Source organism: Aethalodelphis obliquidens, unplaced genomic scaffold, assembly GCF_003676395.1.
Source record: "Aethalodelphis obliquidens isolate GAN/ISIS:26980383/991018 unplaced genomic scaffold, ASM367639v1 scaffold33, whole genome shotgun sequence".
Lineage (NCBI taxonomy): Eukaryota > Metazoa > Chordata > Mammalia > Artiodactyla > Delphinidae > Aethalodelphis > Aethalodelphis obliquidens.
In genome coordinates, this window is record NW_020837977.1 from 14,208,638 (window position 1) to 14,235,258 (window position 26,621).

Genomic DNA, 26,621 nt, shown 5'->3' on the forward strand with positions numbered 1-26,621 from the left:
GGGAAGGCTAATAATGATTGCTTCACAGGCTAGGGAAAGGGAGAATCAGGAAAAACAGTGATTTCCTTCTTTCTAAAATGCATATTTTTCACACTATGACTTTTTTAAAAATCAGGATGGATTTCCCACTACTGATTACTGATCATTTTTTTGTGTGTGGGGAGGGCCACATTAAGTGGACCTTACAACTACGGGTATACTTTGAATTAAGAAAACATAGTAAAGGATTTTGGCCAAAGTTAATGATAGTAGTAAGAAAGTGGCAGAATTGGACTAAAAAATTCTTCTGTCAAGTTATTAATGTATATTAGTAGGAACATTATGGCCTGTTTGGCTGTTCTTTCATCAATTTAATTAAATGTATGGAGCCTACCGTCCATCTTCTACAGGCTCTTCCTGGAATACAAAACCATACAAAACACCTTTTCTGCCCTCAAGAGGTATATAAGCAATTATAGATGTCTACACAAGTGTCTACAGAACAGTCAGGAATTAATATCAGAAGAACAATACAAAGTGGGATACATCCAGGTAAGGAGTGGTGGTCACTTCCAGCCAGGATACCAGGAAGGCCTGACACATCAAAATAACTTAATAAACATTGACTCTGAAAGATTACAAAAGACTCAAGTGAGACTTTGAGGAATGAAAGAATTTCGACAGAGAGGCACTCCAAGCAGAGAGGGTAGCAGAGACCAGGAAAAAGCACAGGGCCTCACTGGCAGGAGGAAAGTGGAGACTCGCGAATACTGGGAACGAAGGCTAGAGAAGTTAAACACGGGCTAAAATATGGAGTTCCCTGAAGGTCAAACTAAAGAACGTGAACAGAGGAACAGCCTCCGAACAGCTGTGTTTGGGGAAGGTTAGTCTGACAGTCAACTATACCACCTGAGCTGGAGTGGGGTGAAAGCAAATGCTGTGGACAGTCCAGGGTCAACTGCTCAGTGCCGGAACTAGGTGGTAACGGTAGCAATGGCAAGAAAGAATGTCGTCCCTTTGAACCGCCAGGGGACTGCTTTTGCATGAGGGCAAATTCCAAAAGAAGGGAGCACCGCCTTGTGAATATTTGTAGCCCCACTACTCCCAGTACAATACTTTACCCACAGCAGATGCTTGGTAAGTAAGCTGAACGAAGGCAACCTGTAAAGGCTAATCTGAAGCGTCACTACTGCTTCACGTCCATAATCACTCTTCTCTCTACTTCTCAAACCCACTCATATAGCTGTTAACGTGAACTCCCTCTTCCAATCTCAGTGTTACAGCCTCAATCAAAATTTGCCAGTAGGCTTTAGAACCCCACTTCCTTCAAGTATGCCACAGCATTTAAAAAAGCATATAGACACACTATGAACATGTGCAAAACACTGCTTTATCCAGGATTTTACGCAGAAAACTATCCCGTTTCCACATGCACACCAAAAAGCCTTGCTGAAAGACTGTTTACAGCAGAACGTTTTTCTTTTAGGCAGCAATCAACATGCTTCTTGTGCTACTTATTCAATCTGCCATATCACTAGTGCAACCACAAGCTGCTGCTTACATTTCCAAAGTTGTGCAAAGGGTCCAAAGTTGTGCAAGAGTCATCACTGCAACCAGACTCCGGTATATTAATAGTTATAACACCTGAACAAGTCTTAGTTTTATTATCAGATTCAAAGTAATGCCAAGAAATCGCAGATATTAAAAATATTTTCAACGAGTTTGACTACTTTATCTGCGAAATACAATGGAATGTTATCTTCAGTGCAAATAACTGTATTTCTTTCTGCTTCGAATGGACATCAGGTCACCTGATAACTGGCAGTTGTGAGCCTGGATTTGATGTATCGAAAAAACCAAAGTGTCCCCAACACACACACACACACACACACACACACGCGCGCGCGCCAGCGCACACCAAGAGCGCTGAACGCCTTGCACTACTATCAAAGAACCTCAAGTTTACACGTGGCAGAAGTCGACAGAACTCTTTCATGCTTTAATGACCTCGAAAGGGCCCAGGCGTCAAGTAACGGGATGTGACTTACTCTGACTTGGAAGTTGAGTGATAAAACTACATACCTATGTTACTACTATTATTATTTTTTAGAGGTTTCTGTCTGTCCTCAGCTGGCTATCCCACGCCAGCAAGCGCTCTGCCCGGGCCTCGGCAGGTGCGTGTGGGTCAGGAAGCCCAAGGTCCTCCTCCCATCACCGTCTGCTCTCCTCGGCCCCGCTTTCCTCTCTCGGGGTCGGCGAAGAGGCCCAAGGCGAGGGGCCCGGGGCAGGGCGTGCGATCCTCAGAGCCAGGCTCTGACGGCCCCGGGCTGGGCCGGCCCTCCTCTCATACACTCCCCAGATCGCGCGTCGAAACGGCGGCCGCGGCCCCCAGCTGCAGGGCCGGGGCCGGGGCGGCGGGCCGGGCCGGCCAGGCCAGGCCGCGGCCTCTCGCAGTGCCCACGTCACCAGCTCCAGCACTGCGGAAATGGAGCGGCGCGGCCGGGGGGGAGGCGCCCGGCGGCGGCAGCTCCCGCGCCGCGGCCAGACGCCGTGTGCCCCCCAGCCCCGGCCCGGAGGCCGCCGACCCCCGCCCGCCGCGCTCACCTGTGTCGCCGATGATAATGTACTTGAAAAGATAGGCGTACGCCATGGCCGCGGCCGCTCGGTGCCAGGGCACGCGGCTCCTCCTCCTGCTTCTGCTCCTCCTCCTCCGCGCCCCTCACCCCGGCGCCGCTCGGCCTCGAAACGCCAGGCCCCGCCCGCCGCAGCCGCCGCCGTCGTCGTCAGCCTCCGGGAGTGAGGGGCCGAGAGGAAGCGGGACAAATTGACACCCTCTGAGCCAAGGGAGACAGCGCCCAGCGGAGCCCAGCTGAACAATAACAGCCGCCGCGGCGCCTCCGCCCCGCCTCCGCGCCGACCCGGAAGTGCTGCGGCCGCCGGCGCCGCCGCCGCGGGAAAGGGGAGGAGCCCCGCACGCCGGCAGCGCCACGCCGGCTGGAGCCCCGCCCAGCCAGAGCCCCGCCCCGCCTCGCCTCGCCGGAGACCTCCCCGGTGCAGCGTCGGCCGCTGCCGTCGGCCCCGTCGGCCCAGAGCCAGGCGGGGCCGGGCGCTGGTCTTGCCGGCACCTTTGAGCGGCGGGCGCCGGCGGCCGGGAGACGCTGGGGCAGGGGAGGGGCCTTGCGGCTCCGTCGCCGCGACGCGAGCGGAGCCGCGTCCTTCCGCCCTGCGGTGGGGACGCGGGACACGTGGTGGGAAGGCGGAGGTCGCGTTCGGCGCAGGGCCTGCCCTGGGCTCGTGACAAGGTGTTCGAAAATGATGGAGCCTCTCGGGGCGGGGTTGGAGGGCGAGGCTGTATCTGTGGTGCGGGACGGGGCTTTGACAGGGAAAATGGAAGTGTTTGTAAATTCGAAACCCTAAGTTAGGGAATATGCGGTAAACCATGATATGCACCTGCGGTGGAATACTATGCGGTCTTAAAAAAAAAAGCCTGACTTAACGTTACGCAAAAACAAGGCACAGGACTCAGTGTATAAATATACATTTATGTTATATATATTATTTATATATACAACTATCTTATATATAGTAAGTGATACATAAATTACATTTGTATATTTATAAGCTATATTTTATTGTTATATAAATAACTTTTTATTTTACCATTGTGTAGAAAAATGACAGGAATATACTTAAAGACCCATACATAGTACGTAGTCAATCTGAAAGGACACACCTGGGACCAGGGGAAGGAAGGGATGGGATTGGAGGGAATATCTACTTTTCACTGAATTTTTCAAGGGCAGTTTGAAATTTTGCAGTGTTCATGAATAACCTATTGAAAAATGCACTTAAAGGAAAAAAAAGTAACTTTTTTGTTTATTCAACTAACACTTTAAGTACATACTATATTTCATGCACTGCTAGGCCCTGGAACTAAAGGCAGACACTGTTCTAAAGGAGCACACAGATTTTGGAAGAGGAGATGCAAGACAGAGTTAAAAGTGTCAGGATAGGTTATCTAGAGAAGTTGATGTCTGACCCAGAAATATGAAGGAAGAGTTTGTCAAGAGGACAGAAGGTGGGGGAAGGGAACTGAAGTTTAGGCGCAAGAAACAATGTGCAAAGGTCCTGGATCTGTTCAGGGAATATGAAGTTGCATAAGGAAGCTTATTTGCTAACCCATAGCCTCTAATGTTGGCAGTGGAAGGAGAGCCATTGCTAGGGCAGAAGTGACTGGGGTTTAGTGGCTCTGGTTCCTGTTGCCTAATATTTTCCTCTCCCTTTTAGGATCTGTCATTCTACCGAAACCTTCATGCTGGGCTGGCAGTACTTCGTTGCTACATGGTTTGAATGGCCTTTCCAAATGTCAACTCACAGGTTTGTGTTCGTTTGTTTGTTTTTACTGTTTGGAGGGGATTTTCAGAGACAGCACACAAAAATTTGATGTGAAAAATTATCAGGAATTGCATAATCTAGTTCACCCATCTTTAGTTTGGGGGTGGAGAAGTCCCTTCTTAGGCCTGCCATGTTCCAAAGGCCGTTTTGTCCCTCCCGTCTGAGTGCCTTCACTCAAGTCTTTCCTGGTGATAGACATGTAGAAAGTTCCCTCCTTCCAGGAGAAACTCAATTTCTTACTACTCTCAGCAGTATGCCCTTTACACATAGCCTGAACAGGACAACTCTGTGGGGATGTTCCACGAAAGCCTAGCATCCTTACGATCAGAAGCATTCCCATACTGTTAGAGGAGAACTGTGGGAGAAGTCACTGGTGCCAGGTCATGCACGGGCTTGTTGCCATGTCAGGATGCATGCGGCACTTTACCCAGTGGACACGGAAACTGAGAAGAGAAAGGTCAGAACTGAATGTAAAAAATTATAGAAAAGGATACGTATAGAGCTTTAGAGGCAATGCAGTGTAAAGAGAACTTAGGAAACCTGCTTTTGATCTTGGTCTTACCACAAACTGGTTGGATGATGGTTGCAAATCTTTTGGCCTCCTAGAGCTTTGACACACTCATTGATAAAGCAACGGAGTTAAGTGTTACCTGAAAGGTCTATTCCAAGTCTGAAGTCCTTTAATTTTATGTCTATCCACCTCCAGATCTAAAGCACCTGTAAAGTAGGTGGTAATCTTTCTCTCATGAAAATGTCAGGGCCACAGGAGTCAAGTGTATATGGTTCTTGCACAGAACTGAGAGGTGTTAGTTATTGGTGTGCAGGAATTATAACAATCAGTGGCTTTGAAAAGAGCAAAGACTAGCTTTTCAAGTCCCTCGCTAAGCCTCGGTTTCCTGGTCTGGAAAATGTAGAGAATAACTGCCTCTCAAAGTCAATTTAGGATCAAATGATACAATATATGTGAAGATATTTTGTAAATTATGAAAAACATATACTTAATGTGTGAAACCCTTAGTGCTGCATAATTTCTAAAAATTACCTCGAAGGAGTTAAGGCCTAATCACTATACAAATTCCTGTTTTAAAGTCAGCTCCTTTTCTGTCTCTATTTTATGTCTCGACGTTTATTTTTTTCTATGTGTAATTCATAATATTTTGTTACATTTTCTCTAAGCCTATATGCTGTCTTAAATTCTCTTTGAAACAAGGTGTAGATAAAACCCACACAAACTTCATTTTAAACACTTTACGTAGCCCCCAAAATCCAAAGACATTTTTTCAAGAAAAACTCCTTGGCAAAAATGACAGAAATAAAACTCTCTTCCCTTAAATTATAGGATACTTCGTGGGATTTTCCACTCTGTTCGATTTTCAGCTATTTCATTCCCTTGGGGACGAATTCTGATAACCTCATCTCTCAGTCTTACATCATATGTGGTCTGAAGGTCATAACTGTGAAATTTAAGGATTGTTTAAGGCTACATTCTCCAAGGTCTCCTCATTCAAGTTTTCCATGACATTTTAAAGTAGAGTATTATATTAGACTTTTGAATTTGCTCTTCCCAACCAAACTTTTCATGTGTTTAAATTTTCTCTGGTTTTGATCACTCTCAGACTGTGGGAAGAGAGGTAGTGGGGGAATGGGATGGGAGAAGAGTGGCTTGGAATACTGTAATGCATAGGTTCTTACTTTGGTTCCCATGGTTTCCTTAGCCAGCTCTCGAATGCACTCTGGGAGCCCTGTGATCCTCCAGAAATGATATGCACAATGTTGTATGGATTTGCATATATGTAATTTTATGGGAGAGATCCTCGCACGAGTCCATGACCCAGAAATAATTAAGAACCACTGTGAAATGCTTGCTTTAAGCCATTTCTAAACACCATGACAGAATTAATTTTCCTGCATATACTCATAAGCTCAGTACCAGTTCTGGAGGAAGAAAGAACTCCGTTCAACTCCTGAATTTACCCCCTGTCAGATGAGTGATCTTGGATAAATTACTAAACTCTCTAAGCCTTAGATTCCTCATGAGATGACACAAGTGTCTAGCAAAGTGTCAAGCTCTCAGGAGACACTAAGTAAACACTGAAGTCATTTCCCCCTTTCCTTCACCCTCTCCCTGTGTTCCACCTCCAACCTGTCACTAAGAACTGTAGGAGTTAAATGAACCCAACAAAGACGCTCCCTTAAAGGAGATTAGAGTCTCTCTCATGTTAAGTCATGGGTAGTCATTGTAATACATGATGAAATAATTATACAACTCACCATAATGCAGAATCAGTGGGAGCCCTGAGCTGCTTTTCCTGCAACTAGATGGTCCCATCTGGGGTGATGGGAGACAGTGACACCCGAAGTGTGTTGCTTGTGTCCACTCTACTCTGTAACAATCAGCTTACTTGTCACTTGCCACTCACTGATAGGGTTTTGATATATCTGCAAGCAACTGATTTACTATGGTCTCTGTGCAGTCAAACCTCTCTGCTAATGATAACCTGTATATGTAGCTGCTCCCCAGCAGAAGCGGAAGGAGAGCCATCTAAGCTGAGCCTTAAAGGGCCTTATCTTTCATAGTTATTGCTTTACTAGTCATTCCAGATGTTTCAGCAGCCCTCTCCACTATACTTTGTTCACCTTATCCACCTCATCTGCCATTTATGTTCTTGTTGGGTAACACACTTAGTATTCCCTCTCTTACTTTTCTACTCATGACTGATTTCTGACCACTTGTCAAAGCCAGAAATGACTGGTTTCTCTCTTCCATTGCATTCTTTTTTCTTTTTTTAAACATCTTTATTGGAGTATAATTGCTTTATACTTCCATTCCATTCTGCTCATCCTTCAGAAGTTTACCTGAAGGGTCAAAATGGAATGATTGCAAATTCACATCCTGAGTCAATGTGTGTGTAGGTGAGTGAAGAAACTTTCTTTTGTATGTAGGTTAGTTTTGTTATCAATGGACTTACTATTCATAACAGAAGGGGCCTACATAAGTGCACAAATGAGAGAAACAGTGAATATTGGAATAATAATAAGCTCATTTTATAAAATCGTGGATTAAAAAATATAACTACATAATGATTAATAACAAATTTAAAAGTGAGTTAAAAACCAAAATAGTGTTCTTAAACTACCTACTTTTCTCAGTCCTTAACAGTTGCCTAGTGCTTTCCACAGAGAGAGTGGTCTGGGGAATGGCCCAATATTGGATTCCAGGAGGCCTGAATTACAGTCTTTCTTGCCACCAACAAGCTGACCTTGAGAATTTTTGTCATATACTCAATAGAGATGATAATTCCAGTTGCTAATAGAATCACTAGGAGGTAGGTATGAGAGCACTCTGAAAAGTACATTATTACTAGGAGAGAATGTATATACCAAATTGCAGGTGAATGATTTTCTTGAATGTATCTAGGTATATTAGAAGACTGACCCCTATAGAACTGTATAACATCAGTAATATTTTACTGTCTGCATTGTTGGGTTTTTGTCAGCAAAGACTGGACCATGCAATTACTTCAAACCCTCTGGTTTGAACACATATTCATCCATTTATCCTGAACGTGTTCTGTGTCTCGTGTTCATTGGTAGGTGTCCTTATTTTGGAAAAGTCAGGATCAGAATGAGAATGAGGATACCTGAGGAGTATACCTTATATTTTGCTGAAAAGAAACCATTTACTACTCCCATGAGTGTTTCAATTTATTTTAATCTTTACCCGTACAGGGCTTTAAATTTTGATAAAGGGAAATCCATTTTCTCTCCAATTGTGAGGACATGATAAGCTAGCTCTGTCCCAGTGGGAGGTGCGGACACTGAAAACCTTCTGTCACTGATGTCTTTTGTGTGAGATGGGTGCCAGGAATTACGAGATCACATTTCAACCTTCTTCCAGCTCCTCTCCCTCCTATATAATCTTTATCTCTGCTTCTAACAGTCTCATTATCAGAATTTTAAACATATGGAGTGAGAGAGAAGAAAATGACTATCAAAGAATCACATTTTCACTTCTAATATGGAGAAAATAGGAGTCTATTTTTCCAAACTTTTTTATTTTAAAGAAGTTAGTAAAATAAAATAAATCTGTCTGTTCTTCAGACATTGAGGTTACATACATTTAAAAATCTGCAAGGCTAATTTAAATTTGTCCAAGAATCATTGCTGTACTTCTACTGCTCTTTTTTTTTTTTTTTTTTAATTTTTTTTTTTTTGATGATGAGAAACAATGTCGTATTTTATTTATTTATTTATTTTTTTGCGGTGCGGGCCTCTCACTGTTGTGGCCTCTCCCGTTGTGGAGCACAGGCTCCGGACACGCAGGCTCAGCGGCCATGGCTCACGGGCCTAGCTGCTCCGTGGCATGTGGGATCCTCCCGGACCGGGGCACGAACCTATGTCCCCTGCCTCGGCAGGCGGACTCTCAACCACTGCGCCACCAGGGAAGCCCCTACCGCTCTTTTAAATTTCTCAATGTAAGTAATCTGGGGATCAATTCCCAGCAATTCCTTCAAATGAAACAGATTGCGAAAAAGTACAGTATAACCTTACAACAGCAGTAAACATTTATTCTCACACAATTTTTATGCATCAGAAATCTAGGAGCAGCTTAGCTGGGTGGCTCTGGCTTGGAGGTCTCTTCATGGGGTTGCAGTTAATCTTTCAGCCAGGGCTGCAGTCTGCAGTCATCTGAAGGCTAGATTGGGGCTGGATGATTTATTCCCAAGGTGGCTTATGGCTGAGGCCTTAGTTCTTTACCACATGGACCTCCCAGAGGACTGCTTAGTATCTTCATGACATGGAAGCTGGTTTCTCCCAGTATGAGAGATACGAGAGAGTGAGCATAAGGCCAAAACCTCAGTGTCTTTTGTGACCTAACCTTGCAAGTCACATCCCGCCACTCCTGCTGTATCCTTCTGGTCCCATGGACCCACTGTGATAAAACATAGGAAGGGACTACACAAGGACATTAATAACCAGAGGTGAGGATCACTGCCATCCTAGAAGCTGGCTACCACAACCTACAGAGATCAAGTGGAAACAAGGATCTAATAAATGTCTAACCATCTGAAATCAGATACATTTTGGGTCAAATCAGTTTCATTTAACCTGTCTACAATAAAATTTTACTATAAACAGATTAGTGTATAAAGAAGTTTATTGTGGTTTTGGTTTTGTGCACTTCTAAAAGTATTTTTGAAAAAAAAGACCTGAAAAAGAATCATTTTACAGTTGCAAAAGGAAGAGAAAACATATTTTTCAGGTTTTAAAAATTACATTTCAAAGCAATTTTTTGAGGATCAAATACAATGACAACGATCTCCTAAAAAGGATTTTTAAAAAGGAATTGCTGTTTTCTTTCATCTCAAGTCCTTAAGGATTCATGTGGTTCAACAGAGTTAACAATTTATTTCTACTTTTTCATTAACTTATTTGAATAATTTTATGGGAATCAGTATTCTCCTACCTGCACATATTTCCTGCCTGCACTGTTATGTCCAAATATTATAGCAGTTGATCATGCGTTTTATGTCTCAGGTTTAAAAAAATCTATATTACAACATGGATGGACCTAGAGATTGTCATACTGAGTGAAGTAAGTCAGACAGAGAAAAACATATCATATGACATCGCTTATATGTGGAATCTAAAAAAAATGTTACAAATGAACCTATTTACAAAACAGAAATTGAGTCACAGATGTAGAAAACAAACTATGGTTACCAAGGGGGAAAAGGGTGGGGGGATAAATTGGGAGATTGGGATTGACATATACACACTACTATATATAAAAGAGAACCGATAAGAACCTACTGTATAGCACAGGGAATTCTATTCAGTGCTCTGTAATGACATATGGGAATGGAGTGTAGAAGAGAGTGGATATGTGTATATGTATGGCTGATTCACTTTGCTGTACAGCAGAAACTAACAACATTGCAAATCAACTATACTCCAATAAAAAATTAATTTTAAAAATCTACATTAAATGGAGGTAGGGGAAACACTGCCTTTAAAAGGTTTAAGGTACAAACAAGTAGAGTTTGACTATCATCTTATTCCTTAAATGTAGTGTTTTCTTGTACTGTAATATTTAGTAGAAGAACTGCAGGCTTATGTCACTTTGGGGTCTTATCTTGAAGTTTTCATTACTAGACTTAATGGAGAAGATTTTTTATTCTAAGTAAATGGAGAATTTTCTTCACACTGTATTTGATACAAATTATAATACAAAAGCGTCTGTTGGAAAGAGCAGATTATTCATCATTGATATACTCTAATTTTTGTTAATTTTTCCTTTAGAAAAATCAATTATAGACAAAGACCTCTTTAGAACTAGATCCCGCTTTCTCTCTTTGAATCAACTGAGTGCATTTCTGGAAGGTTCTCGTTTCACTTCACTCCAAAAAACACTAAACCCAAATGCCAAAAGTGAGATTGTCTCATCTGAACCCTGAGATAAGCTATTTTGCTTATTTATAAAAGAACAGACTGAGGCTCTTGAATCACTAATTGAAATAAAAACTGAATTATTTACATTTTCTTTCTTGGAAACAAGCAGAGATGAGGAAGTAAGTATACAGATCTCCCTTGACTTACTGTAGGGTTACATCCAGATAAACCCATCATAAGTTGAAAATATCTGTTAAGTTGAAAACGCATTTAATACACCTACTGAACATAGCTTAGCCTATATACCTTAAACATGCTCAGAACACTTACATTAGCCTACAGTTGGGCAGAATCCTCTTAACACCAAGCTTATTTTATAATGGTGTTGAATATATCATGTAATTTCTTGAATACTCTACTGAAAGTGAAAAACAGAATGGTCGTCTAAGTGCAGAATGGTTGTGAGTGTACCATTGTTCACCCCCACGATCGCGTGGCTCCCTGGTGACTGCGGCTCACTGTGCTGCCCGGCATCACGAGAGACAGTATTGTACAGCATGTCACTAGCCCGGGAAAGAGCAGAATTCAACATTCAAAGTACATGTTCTACTGAATGTGTACCCCTTTTGTAAAATCAAAAAATCGTTAAGTCAAACCATGGTAAGTCAGGGACTCTCTGTATAGTATGTTTGACTATAAGCGACCCAGGGTACAGGAAATGGAGGGTGGACTCAGTATATAGCCCTCCCACCATTAACATGAATTCACTTAAGAAAAATTTGAAGTCAGGAAACAACTACTCAGTGATTAATTTAATGTAGCTGTATAAGAAAGAATTGAGACATGCTGTTCATATGTCAGGTACTATGCCAGCTGCTAAGGATATATATATATAGAGAGAGAGAAGCTAAGGAACCTTAAGCTCAGGGTCCCTCACTTGCATGACCCCTTCCAAGGCAAATGTGTTCACGTGGTCAATTTTCTTTTTTGGTAAAATTTGCAAAAGTAAGATATTTAAACTTTAATTTGTGAATTCTGTTCTTTCTCTCCACTGACACTTCCCCCTTGTGTTGGGAAGTGCTGGAGTGTCTACAGGGTTTTTTTGTTTTGTTTTTGGTAATGATTAAGGAAGGGTTGAGAGTTGAGTGAGGGAGACATTTAGCTCCCTAGGGTATATTTATTCAGTCTCTCATGTGTGTAACTGAATCATTCCAAGTTGTCCAGCATAGAAAAGGCTTCCAGGGGACTTCCCTGGTGGCACAGTGGTTAAGACTTCACGCTCCCAATGCAGGGGGCCTGGGTTCGATCTCTGGTCAGGGAACTAGATCCCACACGCATGCTGCAACTAAGCGTTCACATGCCACAACTAAGGAGCCTGCCTGCCACAACTAAGACCTGGCGCAAACAAACAAAACAACAACAAAAACACATGGTATTCTTTTTAAAAAAAGGCTTCCAGGAATACTGTAATCCCTACTGTGCTGACTCATCATATGGTGTAGAGGTCATATCTCAATATAAGCATGTCCTACTAGATTCGTTTTCTATTGCTGAGTAACAAAATACCACAAACTTACTGGCGAAAAACAATACCCATTTATTAGCTCGCAGTTCTGTAGGGCAGAAGTCTGGGCCTGGTGTAGGTGGGTTCTCTTCTCAGGATCTCAGAAGGCTAAAATCAAGGTGTCCACTTAGCTGCATTCTCATCTGGAGCTTGGGGTCCTTTTGCAAGCCCATGTGATGTGGCAGAATTCAGCCTCCTGCAGTTGTAGGACTGAGGTCCCTATTTCTTTTCTGGCTATTAACCAGGAGCTGCTATCAACAACTAGAGGCTCCTGCATTCCTTGCCACGTGGCTTACTCCATCTTCAAAGCCAAGAGCAGAGAATCTCCCTCATTTTTAATCCCTCCTGCTTTGAATCTCTTTGTTAAGAAGGGCCCCGTCACTTTTAAAGACTCAAGTGATTAGGTCTGGCCCATCCAGGACCATCTCCCTATCTTGAAGTCAGTTGTTTTGGGACATTAATTGAATCTGCAGAATCATTTCACAGCAGCATCTAAGTTAGTATTTGGTTGAACAACTGGAAGAAAGTGTGTGTACACGGGGGAGTGGAGATCTTGGGGACCATCTTAGACTTCTGCCTGTAAGCAATGGACATGTATATATAGTTTAGTAGAAGATATACCTATTATAAAGCTTTCCAACTCAGAATAGATACCTTCAAAGGCTCAGAAGAAAAATTCAAACATAAATAAATGAAAATTTATTCTAACTTGACACAGCTCTAGAGAACCATTTTAACTGCAATGTTTCTAGTAAAACTAATAAGAAATTACAGGCTCCTAATTTATTTATTAAAAACCTAGAGATTTTTATTTATTGAAAACAAAGGGTTCATAAAACAATAATAGAAGATGCAATAAAAGCAATAAAGATGAATGATAAAATTAATAAAAATCATCCTGTCATAGAGAACTAAACTGTAACAAAAGTCTTTACAGGACACAGCAAAAGCCATAGTTTGTTACAAAAAAGAAATAAATTGTGAAAAGAAGTAACAGGTAGGCTCAGTGACTGTCTTGGACTCTGGACAGAGGAGGGGGCCCTTCCCTGATCCCCGCACTTGAGAGCACCTTGCTCATCATAAATACTGAAGCACAGGGAGAGTTAACTTGCTTTTTGACCTCATGGAAGAGGTTTCTGAAAGTTTGGCACCCAGAAGAAGACTGGAAATTATAAGAGGGGGACAGGCAAGGAGGCCTGGCCCCGAGGCCAGAGGAGACCGAGGCAGGAGACAGCATGTGGGGTCAGGAGGGACTCAGCACCCCAGCCCTTGGAGACCAGCAAGCAGAGGAGCTGCTTCAAGCTGGTCCCTCCGCACCACCCAGGTGGGTGTCAGGGTCCCTAGGCGCTTGCTTTTTCCTCTCTTCTGCTCTGCTAGTGTAGTTTTGAGAGGTGAACTTCCAGAAGGGATGGGATTTTTTTGCAAGGCAAGAGGGAGGGTATATGCCCACCCTGATTTCCTGAGGCTCTTGACCATGTCCCTCCCCTCTGGCTTCCAGAGGGGTCCAGGCAGCAGCCAAGCTTCCAGGGTCCAGCCAGTCACAGCTAGCTGATGTAGTATATACGGAAGGACTGAGAAAGAGAACAAACAAGCATGATTCCTAGATATTTTGCCAAATGAACAGGGTAACACATTAATTGTAGGAGAAGAACAGGTAGGTGGGAAAGAGGGGAGAGAATCAAAGATTCTGTTTTGGACATGTTGAACTGAGATGCCAACAGTCATTCAAGTGGAGGGATCAAATGAATTGGACATTTGGGTCTGGGGCTTGGGGGAGTGGTCTGAGCTCCAGATAGAAATACCATGCAGCTGGTACGGTTGTTGGGACCAAATGTTTTTTCAAGTGTCTGATAGACACTTGTGGTTCTTCTATTGTGTATTATCTGTTTGCATGCTCTACCTGTGTATCTATTAAAGTCTCTGACAATCATTGTTAAAATTCACATACGTTTAATACAATTGAAAATGTGTAACAAACCTCCCAAATCATTTAATCTTCACAACAAATCTGAAAGTTTTTAAATTAATTTATGTGTTTTTATTTTTTGCATTTTACCCTGAGGTTTTTTTTTTAATTGACTTACAGTGTTGTGTTAGTTTCAGGTGTACAGCAAAGTGATTCAGTTCTTTCCCTTATAGTTTATTACAAAATATGAGTGTAGTTCCCTGTGCTATACAGTAGGTCTTCGTTGGTTTTCAGTTTTTTATATGGTAGTGTGTATATGTTAATCCCACTGATAGTTTTTTAATTTAAAATATTTAAAGAAAAAGAATAATAATCAGAAATGGAAAAAAATGTGAGGAAGTGAAAATTCTTTTGTAAAACTTGAAAGGGCAAATTGAATCAATTTTCAAAAAGGTAGTGAAAGAATTATCATAATCCTTTAATATATGCAAACACTTGCACCTAAATTTCCAAATTCTGATAATATAGCTAAAGGAAATAAAAATAAATATACAGAGAAAAAGTCTTTATTTGATAGAAAAAGAGACTGAAGCTTAAAGAGTTTAAATAATTTCTCATGTCATGACGGCTAGTAAGTGGCAGTGCTGGAAGCTGGAAATATGGGTCCAATGAGAGTTTTGACCTCCACATACAAATTTAGAAGTCATCATCATGTAACATGTAAGAAAAATGTATTTGTCCTCCACAAGGAAGTGATGAATGCTTTATGTTCATGAAGAGGGGTTAGATTGAGTCTCCCAAGGGAACTCACAGGTTGGTATATATAGTAAATGACGCTTAGAAACCTGATTTCTCTACACATCAAAAGTGAATCCATCTTTCAGAAATGGACTCACATTAACCTAGTTTACAAGTCTGATTTTTAAAAGTAGAATGTCAAATTGCAATAAGAAATCACTATCTCAGAGACAGGAATATGTGAAATGCATTCCACTAGCTTTTTCTTTTCCTTACAAAGAGTAAAGTGCATGGAAATATTTAATGACTTTAAGTGGAGGGAACACAAAACATCCAGCTCACGTTTGGGATGGTCTTTCCTGGGGGTAAAACCTATGCCTCCTAGTGCATTTCGTCCCCTCATTCATTTCATCAGTTCGACCACACCCTGTCGTCTCACTCTGACCTGCAAGCCGTATCTGTTTGGCCTCCGAAAGCATTTGTAACCCTGGCCCAATAGCCTTAACCAACTACCAAATATTTTGATGAGTCAAAAACTCCCCTGAGTAATATTTCAATAGAGAATACCAATTTTTATCTCCAAAATTTTCCTTTTTCCAGCCTCTAAGACTGACCAATCCTCCTTCTGATGGACTTAGCCAATTCAATCAAATTACCATCAAGTTCTGGCCCTGGGATTCAACCTGCATCTTTAGGTTGCTTCTGGTGAACTTCATTTTGCAGTATATTAAGCCCCCTGTCTCATTAATTACCTACCATGTGACCTAATGAAGACATTGATTCCATCTGAAATTCAGTTTCTTAATCTGTAGAATGGGGAAAATAATATCAAAATCATAGCATGACCATGCAACGCAGAGGGTGTGTGAAGCTCTCAGTGTGTTATCTGTCATTTTCACTACCTGACTGTCATCATTACATGTTGAATGTTAGCCTGAACTCTCAGGGCACAAACTTACTTCCAAGTTCTGAGGAGAACCCTTGCTGTAAAATCTAATGACTATAATCTCAGTCACACGTGGTTCTGATGCTAAGAAAAAATGGGACAGTGGGCCCTGTAACATGAGCTTCAAAATTGAACTGAGGAGCAGTAATCTGAGAGATTTTTAAAAAATTCGGCAGGAAACGTGGTGTTTTCTTTCAGCAATAGATCCCTTTAGCATTCGTGTAAAGCTCATGGATGCCTGCTCAGAATAATGGTATCAAAGGTACAAAAACAAAAAAACAAAGGATTACAGAAAAAATTATATTAGAATTGTTATTAAAATATTTCCAAAACAAATTTTTGTTAGAGTAATATATGTGCTTCTTTATTAATATATTAAAAACCAAGATCTAACAAGAGGTCTAATAATGGCTATAATTTAGCAGTTGGGATGAGTGTAAATGATATGACAAGATGTTTGTATCAATTGTATTGTAAGATGACAACATCCGTATATCTATTAGTGACAAATCGGTAGATACTGCTAATAGACCTCGGTGCTGACAACAATCATAGTTGAATAAAATGTTAAATTTCAGTTAGAGTTAATACAAATAAAGATGCAAATTTCCTCCTATCCATATCTATGTAATCCACAGCCCCCAGATTAAGAAGCTATGCATCAGATGGTGGTAAACACAGACTCCAAAGGAAGAGAGAATTTTTGAAGGACAAACTGATTGACACATTTAATAAAAAGATTAGAAATGATAAAGATGAAAATACTTATTGGGTTTATCATTTAGGAGTTCATCAGTGGACATCGCCATTGAAGTTTCATTGGGGAAGTTGAGGGCATAAATCAGATAATGGTAGTTTAAGGATTAGTTGGGGAAGGGGAGTGCAAACACTAGGAAGTGGGGAAGTCAATGAAGGTGGCACTTTTTTTTTTTTTTTTGGCCAGGCCACGTGGCTTGTGGGATCTTAGTTCCCCGACCAGGGATCAAACCCATGCCCCCTGGGTTTGAGGAAGCGCAGTCTTAGCCACTGGACTGCCAGGGAAGTCCCGGAGATGGCACTTTTAAGGAACCTGGCTGTGACGGGGCCGTGCCAGAGATAGGAATTGCATTAGTAGGAGGGAGGACTTGGTTGACAGGAGAAGGTCTGGGCATAGTATGTATCTTGGGTGAAGAACCATAGAAAGGGAGAGTCAAGGCAGAGGGAAAATGCGTGATGGGGAGAGAGGTACACACTTCTGAGGAGGTAGGAAGAGTCTGGACCAAGAGAGGGAGTGAAGGAATTCACCTTGGACTGAGAAAGGAACATCTCTTCTACTGAGAGGAGGGAGCTACACCAAAGGCAGATGCAGAAAAAATCTGAAGTAAAGAACAGAAAGTTGGGAAAGTTTTGAAATAGAAATCGATGCCTTTGTCCTGCCCTTCACTGCCACTAGCCCAAAGGGCCATGTTCTTTATGTAGAGACAGCAGGACCTAAAAGCCTAAGAAAGGTATTATATCAGGTAGATTACTTGCCATGGTAAGAAACAGGAAGTCCAACATTTGGGGTTTGTTATTTAACTTCATTGACTTAAGGAATAAAGGCGATTTATTGCCTCATTCAACAAAAAAACTCCAGAGATGAGTGAAAAGTTTTACATGAAAAGTTTTACATGAAAAATTCCAGGGTAAAAAAATCTGTTTCTTCCAGATATACTCTCTCCAGAGAGCTCCCTAGCAAACCTCCCCTTACACATCATTTACCCAAGCTGCATTCTTTTTTAAAAAATAAATTTATTTTTATTTATTTATTTTTGGCTGTGTTGGGTCTTCATTGATGCCCATGGGCTTTCTCTAGACGCGGTGAGCAGGGCCTACTCTTTGTTGCGGTGTGCGGGCTTCTCATTGCGGTGGCTTCTCCTGTTGCGGAGCATGGGCTCTAGGCGTGCGGGCTTCAGGAGTTGTAGCATGTGAGCTCGGTAGCTGCGGCTGGCGGGCTCTAGAGCGCAGGCTTGGTAGTTGTGGCGCATGGGCTTAGTTGCTCCGCGGCATGTGGGATCTTCGCAGACCAGGGCTCGAACCCCTGTTCCCTGCCTTGGCAGGTGGATGCTTAACCACTGCACCAGCAGGGAAGTCCCCCAAGCTGCATTCTTATTCCTGGACCACCACCTGTGACAGAGAAATTCCACCCCATGGTTGGCTTACCAACCACTGCGTAAGTTCCTGAACTGTCATTAGCAGGAAACACTGTGCTCCCTATGGACCAGCTGTTCAAGCAGAGCCTTGGCATTCAGGTGTGTGTTGGGCATTTTGGGTCATTAGAATGACTGCAGGAGGAAGTTAGGGATGCAAGACATCCCAAGATGCATGGGACAGTTCAGAGCAAAGAGCTGGCCAGCCCCAAATGCCCATTGTGCCTGCTGCTAAGAAATGCTGCTGTAGACAGAGAAGCCCACGCTTGAATTTCACTGGCTTCATGAGGAGGTGTGGTATAATAAGAAATATATTTGGTATGTCCCCATTCCTAGCACAGAGCTCCTAAAACCCTTGGAATTTCCTGAGCACTCAGAAAGTCTTTTGTTATTCATAAGAAGCCCATGTTTTGATCACACAGGAGTCTATGCTAATGAGGAGACTCAAGGCTGTGTCCCTACATAGCCTCAGGATGGGGCTGGTCACCAGAAAGACTGAGTGATTAGAAGGTGAGACTTTCAGGCCCACCCAGCAACCTCTAGGAAAGGGAAGGGGTACTGCAGATTAAGCTCTATAAAAACTCTTGAACAATGAGACATTTGAAGAGCTGCTGGGTTGGTGAACACATGGAGGTGCTGGGAGAGTGGTGTACCCAGAGAGCGCATCTCTTTCATCTAGCTGTTCTGAGTAGTATCCTTTTATGAAAACCAGTTAAATGTTAAGTAAATGTTTCCCTGAGCTTTGTGAGTCATTCTAGCAAATTATCAGACCCAAGGACCCCTCGCGTTTCTGGGAACTCCAATTTATAGCTGGTCATTCAGCAGGTGGCCCCTGGACTTGAGACTGGATCTCAAGCAGGGGAATCTGGTGAGCCTGAGCCCTTAACCTGTGGGATGTGATGCCATCTCCAAGTAGATAGGGTCATAATTGAGATAAATTTGTATGACACCCAGTTGATGTCCACTGACCTTTGGAGAATTGCTTGGAGATGATGGAAAACACCCCAGGAAGATATGGATACCTGAACAAAAGTGTGGAAGGAAGGGGAAATGGATTTAGGGGAGGCGGTCAACAACAGCTGCTATGGATATCATAGATCTCAGAAGCAGAGAGCCTGGGGCTTAAATCCTGGCTCTGCCACTGAGGAGCTGTGTGATCTTGAGCAGGTTAATGAATGTTTAAAAGCCTTACTTTCTTTAATAAGTAAAAATAGAATAATAAAACATACCTTTGAGACTTCTGAGAGGATTAATGAGAGAATGTATGCAAGGAGTCTGTCAAAGGTCCTGGCCCCTAGAAGGGATTCAATGAGTATTGGCTTCCTTTCTTCCTGCTCTTACATGCATTAATTTCCAGGGTAGCTATCTGATAGGATCTGAAGGGATCAGTACCTTGCTATTTCCAGCAAATGTTTTTGAGGTGCTAATATCTTCTAATGAGAACATGAGCCATCATTTAAACCATTAGATTAGGAACATTACAGATGGTCCCAGCACAATGTGTTCGCGTCGCAGATGGCTCGTAATAGCAAGTCAGTAGTAATAAGCAAGGAGAGAAATATCAGTTTTAGCTCTGGGCTTTCAACTCCATCTTTTTTTAAAAAAATTATTTATTTATTTATTTGGCTGTGCCGGTTCTTAGTTGCGGCGTGTGCAATTTAGTTCCCGGACCAGGGATCAAACCCGTGCCCCCTGCGTTGGGAGCGCAGAGTCTTAACCACTGAACCACCAGGGAAGTCTCTCAACTCCTTCTTAAATATACTACTGCTGTAGAAAATAAATAAAATAAGTATGTACACATATGTTTGCCTTTCTATGTTTCATTTATTTTTTTATCATTATTATTTGGCCACACTGCGCAGCTTGCGGGATCTCAGTTCCCCAACCAGGGATTGATCCCGGGCCATCGCAGTGAAAGCACTGAGTCCTAACCACTGGACCGCCAGGAAATTCCCTCTATATGTTTCATAATTAGGTGAAGATTCATAAGAAAATGACCTTCATTCCGGTTTTGAATGCATCTTCTTCCCTTCAAACACAGGCCTTTGTGCTTTCTGCCCTCTCTGGAAGATGACTCTTATTTTTCTTTCAGAGTCCATGTAAATGATCAGTTCCTCTGGAAACGCCTTCCAATTTTCTAGGCTAGGTAGGACATTTTGTTTTTGTTCTCATAGCCTTGTGTTTTTGTTATCTATTAATGTGTTGCAAACCACTCCCAAATTCAGTGGTTTTAAATACCAACAGGGTATTAATTACCATGATTATTTTTGTTGATCAGGTGGTTCTCATTTCTTCATGTGAACTTGACTGAGGTGCTGAGATAGCTGGAAGGTCCTGAGCCCGGCATATCATGCTGGACACCAGCTGGGAGTTCAAGGCCCCTGGTGATCCTCCATGTAGACTGTGCACTTATTTGTAGAATGGCAACTGGGTTCTAAGAAAGTGCATTCCAAGAGGTCTAGTCCCATTGGGCAAGTGCTCATCAAACCTCTGCTGGCACCATGTATATCATGTCCCAAGAATCAAAATTAATTATGTAGCCAAACCATTGTCAACATGGAAGGGGATTGCACAAGGGCAAACTGCCAGGAGGCCTGGTTCACTGGGGGCCAAAGTCTACCACATCCAGTGAGCCTTTCCTTCATAGGACTCATCATTGTTTTCAATTATATATTTATATGTGTTATTATTTTTCTCTCTCAATAGACTCAAAGATCCATGAAAACAGGATCTTTTTGTTTCTTTGCTAATTATTGTGGAGCAGAACCTTAAACGCAATTTAAAGGTTTTGAAGAAGCCCAAGTGACTGAGAAACTAATACCAGGTGCCATCATGCAGGTCTTGCAAAAGAGATCGGTCCCCAAATGGCCTGCCCACTGTTAGCTGATCACCTACCATGACACTGTTTCGAGGAGAATTGTAGGTATTCTGTTCTCCCTCTCATCTCAAGCCAAGGGAGAGGGATTTCAAAAATTATTTGGAGAACTTAGCATGTGATCCTTGAATTTTGATGCACCATCCCTGCTGACATCCCTTTGTTTGCAGGCACCAAGGTTATTTGTGGGCATCAGACCCTGCAAGGGAATTGTCTCAGGAATGTCCTGCCAGGCATTCCCTCTGAATGAAGTAATCTGAACATGTCCTGGATGGACACCCAATGATGTCTTCTACCAAACGACATGAGCTACATTTTTTGAGTGCTTCTTATATTCAGGGATGTCCCATACATTTTTTCTAATTTGTATGATAACACGGCAAGGTATGTAGGTTTCATTCACATTTTACAGATGAGAAAACTAAGTGAGGTTGAATTACTTGTCTGATGTCCCATAGCTAATAAACAGCAGAGCTGTGTTTCGAACCTGGGTCTGAATGTTTTCAAAATTCGTGTCTTTACATAGCACCCCACCGTCATAGTTCAGGCAGACATGGAGGAGACACGTCTTCAGAGGCACACACGGAGACCAAGTGTGCGGTATATTTGATAGGAATATCAAATATTCCTTCCTTATAAAAGGAAGGGGGGTAGAAGCAGCATTGGGCAGATGGAGAAGTTGCAATACAGGCTTCAGCGACCCTGCAGGAGCTCTGGAACACATTGTGTCCGTTTGTGTGGCACCCTTCAGGTAGAAGACTGGACCTCCTACCTTCTGCCTTACTCAGGCAAGAGATGCACATTGCCCCTGTGCTAATTTTGTGTCAACTTGACTGGGATACAGGGTGCTCAGATACTTGGCTAAACACTATTTCTGGATGTGTCTGCGGGGGTGTTTCTGGATGACATTAGTGTTTGAACTGGTAGCGTCAGTGAAGCAGATTGCCGTCGCGATGTGGGTGGTCATCATCCCATCAGCTGAGCGGCTGAATAGAAGAAAAGTGCAGGGGAAGGGAGAATTCACTTTCTCTGCCTGACTGTTGAGCTGTGATGTTGGTCTTGTGCACTTGGACTGGGACTTACATCATCAGCTCCTCTGGTTCCCAGGCCTTGTGATTTGGACTGGAATCGACACCACTGTTTTTCCTGGGCCTCTGCCTTGCAGATGGCAGATCATGGGGTTTCTCGGTCTCCAGAATCATGTGAGCCAGCATCTTGTAATAAGTCAATCTCTCTCTCTTTGTATTATCTCTGTCTCTATCTACCTCTATCTCTCTATTGGTTCTCTGGAGAACTCTGACTAATATACCCGGGAAGCACCTGTCCTCAGGGTGCTCTCTGCAGCTGAAACCAGTCTCAAAGTGGCTGGGGGTTACGTGCTAACTTCACAGCCCACAGCTAGGCAGCACATCCTTTCTGCTCTTCACAGCACAGCCCCATGTCTACCACAGCTCTCAGCTATTAATTTTAATTTTGCTTTTGGTATTTTAGTTTTTTGACTTAAAAAATACTATTATTCATGTTTTAATAATATTGTTATCTTGAGATTCATTTAAAAGCTAATCAGATTTGAGCATGGACACCTATATTTAAAATCTGAGTGCCAGTTAAAATGGTAAATTTTATGTTATGTATATTTTATAACAATAAAAAAAATCTATGACTCCTACACATACCTATAAGAGAGTCTAATTTCCTTATCGTGGTCCATGAAACCTATCAGTCAGATCTTAAACTATATTTATAAGCTTCTACTACTGATCAGTCCCGCTCCATTTTTAGCCTCCCATCCCTGACTCCCCCTGCTTCTGGACAATGCTTCAGCGATACTCAACTTTTCACTGATCCCCAAATATTCCATCTTCTTCAGCTACTGATGTTTTGCACATCCTAGATTGTCCGCATCACGCTTCCTTGATTTCTCTGCCTGATGAAATCCTACTGACCCTCTTCAAGACAAAATGTAAATATTATTTGACTCTCTGGGCAATTTTGTTTGCTATATCCTTGTGTTTTCCTATTATGTAGCTTCTAAGGATTCTTGGTTTACATATACATGCATGTGTATGATTGCGTTATACATACACGTTTCATCATTTGCACTGTATTAGGATGGTGTTGGCTGCAAGTAACAGAAAAATAGGTCTTGCCTCTCTATTGGCTATACCCTTTTAACCTATAATTCTGGTTTTGTTTGTTTGTTTCTTAAAATCTTTTATTTAATTTGTTACAATATTGCTTCTTTCCTGTGCTTTGGTTTTTTGGCCACGAGGTATGTGGGATCTTAGCTCCCCAATCAGGGATCAAACCCGCATCCACTGCATTGGAAGGCGAAGTCTTAACCACTGGACTGCCAGGGAAGTCCCTATAATTCTGTTTAATGTAAACATTGCAAATTCAGCGGTGGAGATGTTTCAGTTCTTAATTTACTTGACTTCAGTTCTAGTTATCTATTGCTATGTGTGGTACAATAAAGAATTTGTTTGATTTTTATCCAGGTTGCTGGCATAGAGCTTCACAAATCCTTGGAATTTCCTGTATGATAGGAATGTCTTTCTTATGCTAATGAAATGAGTCATGATGGGCCCCCTAGATAGCTTCAGGATGGGGTCTCATTACCAGAAAGAGTAACCACAGGATTAGAAGGTTGAGCCATTCAGCGCCTCTAAGGAGGGGAGCTGGAGATTGAGTTCAATCATGTGGTCAAAGATCTAATCAATCATACCCATGGAGTGAAACCCCAATAAAACCTCTGGACCTGAGACTTGGAGGATCTTACTGGCTAGTGAATACATTGATGTGCCAGGAGGGTGATATGCCCTCATTCCATGGGGAGAGGGCCGGGAAACTCTACATTGGGGACCCTCCTAGATCTTGCCCTATGTGCACCCATTATAATAAAACTGTAATCCTAAGTATGCCACTTTCCTGAGTTCTGTGAGTCACTCTAGGGAATCATTAGCCCCGAGGGGGCTGTGGGAACCTCTGAGTTTGTTGTCAGTTGATCAGTAGTAAGCGTGGCCTAGGGACCACCCTCCACCCGACCCCCCTTAGATATGCAGCTGGTGTCTGAAGTGGGAGTTGTCCTGTGGAGGACTCAGCCCTTAACCTGTGGAGTCTGTGCTAACTCTGGGTGGATGTGTCAGAATTGAATTGCCATACACCCGGTTGGTGTCAGTTGGAGTTGACATGACATACTCTGTAACTTGTATAACTGTTTAAAATAATTTTTAACAGTTAAAATATTAACAGTTAAAATATTAACTGTTTAAAATAACTGTTTAAAATAATTTAAAATAATTTTTAAAAATCATGATTTCTTAAAAAAAAAAAAAATGATTTCTCACAATTCTGTAGGTTGACTGGGCTCAATCGATTGGTCCTCCCTCACCTGAGGTCTCCCGTGCAGGTACAGTGAGATGGCAGCTGAGGCCCGGGCAGGTGATGCCTGGCTGGGATGGCTGAGCATCTCTCTTATCGTTAGCTCGGGCTTTCTCACAGTGTGGTGATCTTGAAGTAGTCAGACTTTTTACGTGGTGGCTGGAACCTTCCAAGGGACAAGGATTGGAAGCTGCAAGTCTCTTAAAGTCCAGGCCTGAAAATGGGCACAGCATCATTTTTGCTGTATTCTACTGGACAAAACAGTCACCAAACCCACCTAGACCTAAGGGGAGGGGACATAGAACCCCACTTCTTGATGGGGTTCTATGAGTGCCAAATAACTGGCCATCTTTAATCTGCCTCATCCTCTCTTTGGCATTTCCCACTGTTTTCCACAAGTGATATGACATCACGTTCCCTGATTTTTCCTTTATCACTGACTCTTCTTCTCTAGTCTCCTTAAGTGCTATCTTGCCCCCACTATTTGAACGTCCTCTTCCTTTTTCTCTCTCACTGCTCATTTACCTTGGAATATCGTATCTACTCTTGTGACTCCAGTCACCACCTTTAGGCTGGTGATGCCTCAGATCTCTATGGACGTCTACTCTAACCCTCTGACTCACACAGCCAAGAAGCCTTTACGACTCCTGGGAGAGGTATCTGGATGAGGCTCGTGCTCACCCACCCATGGGCAGAGCCACAAGTTTTGTCCAAAAGGCGGCCAGGTCTTCCTTGTACAGCTTTCCTGAGAGTCTCCTGCTTGTCCAACTGCACCACATTTGTGGCAACCTTCATGAATGACCTCCACAAATGACAGCCTAGGATGACACAGCTCATGGAACCCACAAGTGTCCAAAGGATGTGGCAAGGCTGACTGGCTGAATGAACGAGAATGATTTACACGAATATGTAAAATCTTTCACTGTAGAACCTACATTTAGCGCTTTCCAGATCCTTTGGCTATAAGAAGTGTAGACACAGTTTGTATGTTTCCATGAACTGCACTTCATCATAATTGCACCTTCACAGGTAAGAAGAGAACACCAGAGCAGCCAATGCATGACCCACAGCACTCATTTCTATAGAAACGGCGTTTAGCCGTATCCTTTCTCACAGGCCGTGTGGACATGGCATTCGACAGTAAGAATAAGCTGGTAGTGGTTCCTGAAAGCAAACTTAAAAACAGATAGATTTGAAAGAACAGCTTGCTTAACAAAAAAAGAAATAGGCTATGAACATTGTTTAAGTAAATCCCAATTTTGTTATATGTATGTAACAGTTTGTGTTAATTTTGTTATATTTATACTTGAGTTCTGTGTTGGCAGACCATTTCTGTGTCACCCCACGTATTAACTCTAAGGGGCAAGGACCTATGTTTTGGAATATGGGTCCTCAATTGGTTTCTTTCCCATAATTGGCCCAAATCTGGGACTGGTTCTCCTCTTCAGTCTGTTGTGTAAGCATCGCAGTTTAAGAATGTACCACGATTTGGCATCCTCAGTCTGACACCATCTTCAGTGAAATCCAACAAACATTTGTAAGGCACTGTGTTCCATCCCGTGGAGGATACAAAGAGCCTGGGATGTCAAGATGAATGAGGGAGAGGGGAGTCACAGAAAACTGTGCAACAGTGCAGCAAGGCGACTGTGGCACACAGACACAGGCTTGCTGCCCTGTGCAGGGAATTAACTGTCGCTTCTCATCTGAGGAGCGAGAGGGATGGGGAAAGGATTCCAGATGGAAGGAGCACAGTAGAGGCACAGAGCAGGAGTTCAGGCTGCAGCTGGGGTGAGGAAAGCCTTGGCTGGAGTACAGAGCATATGCAGGTGGGTACCAAGGAAACCGACCGAACAAAAATGGGGCGGGGGGGGGGACATTGTGGAAAGCATCGTTCAGAGAGAGTTGAGTCATCAAGGCTTTTGAACATAACTAGGGCTCACTCGCAGCCCCCGTTCTGTGACTGTCTCCCGTGGAGTATCATGTCAGCCCTTGATTGCATGGGCGTCTTATTCTCACTCTTCCCTGATGGAAAAGACTCATTTAAAAATAAAAAGCAAAACAGATAAACCAAAAACCCTGTCCTTGAGCTGAATCTCTTTCTAATAACTTTCTCCCTACACGGCCAAGCCCATCAGAACAGGCGAGAAGCTCTGAGTCTGAGTCCCCCACTTCTGATGTATCTATATATCACTATCTCTATATATCTGTAGGTACATTATCTATCTATCTACACACACACACACACACACACACACACACACACACACACACACACA

General features: G+C 42.6%; 2 protein-coding genes across 28 annotated transcripts in view; one reads left to right on the forward strand and one right to left on the reverse strand.

Moving 5' to 3' along the window:
* RAB2A (RAB2A, member RAS oncogene family) overlaps positions 1-2,903 on the reverse strand; it is a 72,875-nt gene extending 69,972 nt beyond the window's left edge. The window contains exon 1 of one of the 2 annotated variants that reach the window (XM_027128035.1): positions 2,584-2,903. In XM_027128035.1, the coding sequence (XP_026983836.1) occupies positions 2,584-2,629 (46 nt within the window). In that variant the 5' untranslated portion in view covers positions 2,630-2,903. The remainder of the gene's footprint in view (positions 1-2,583) is intronic. The other variant, XM_027128033.1, reaches the window with a different exon arrangement.
* An 83-nt stretch (positions 2,904-2,986) lies between these two features.
* Positions 2,987-26,621, forward strand: part of CA8 (carbonic anhydrase 8 (inactive)) — a 210,672-nt gene continuing 187,037 nt past the window's right edge. For 18 of the 26 annotated variants that reach the window (XR_003437381.1, XR_003437385.1, XR_003437391.1 and 15 more), the window contains exons 1-2: positions 3,015-3,281; positions 4,267-4,356. The gene's annotated coding sequence lies outside the window, so the exon portion shown is untranslated. Of the gene's footprint in view, positions 3,282-4,266; positions 4,357-4,623; positions 4,626-5,713; positions 5,973-12,993; positions 13,005-20,795; positions 21,009-21,134; positions 21,451-26,621 lie in introns of those variants that run through there. The other 8 variants (XR_003437374.1, XR_003437383.1, XR_003437388.1 and 5 more) reach the window with 7 other exon arrangements.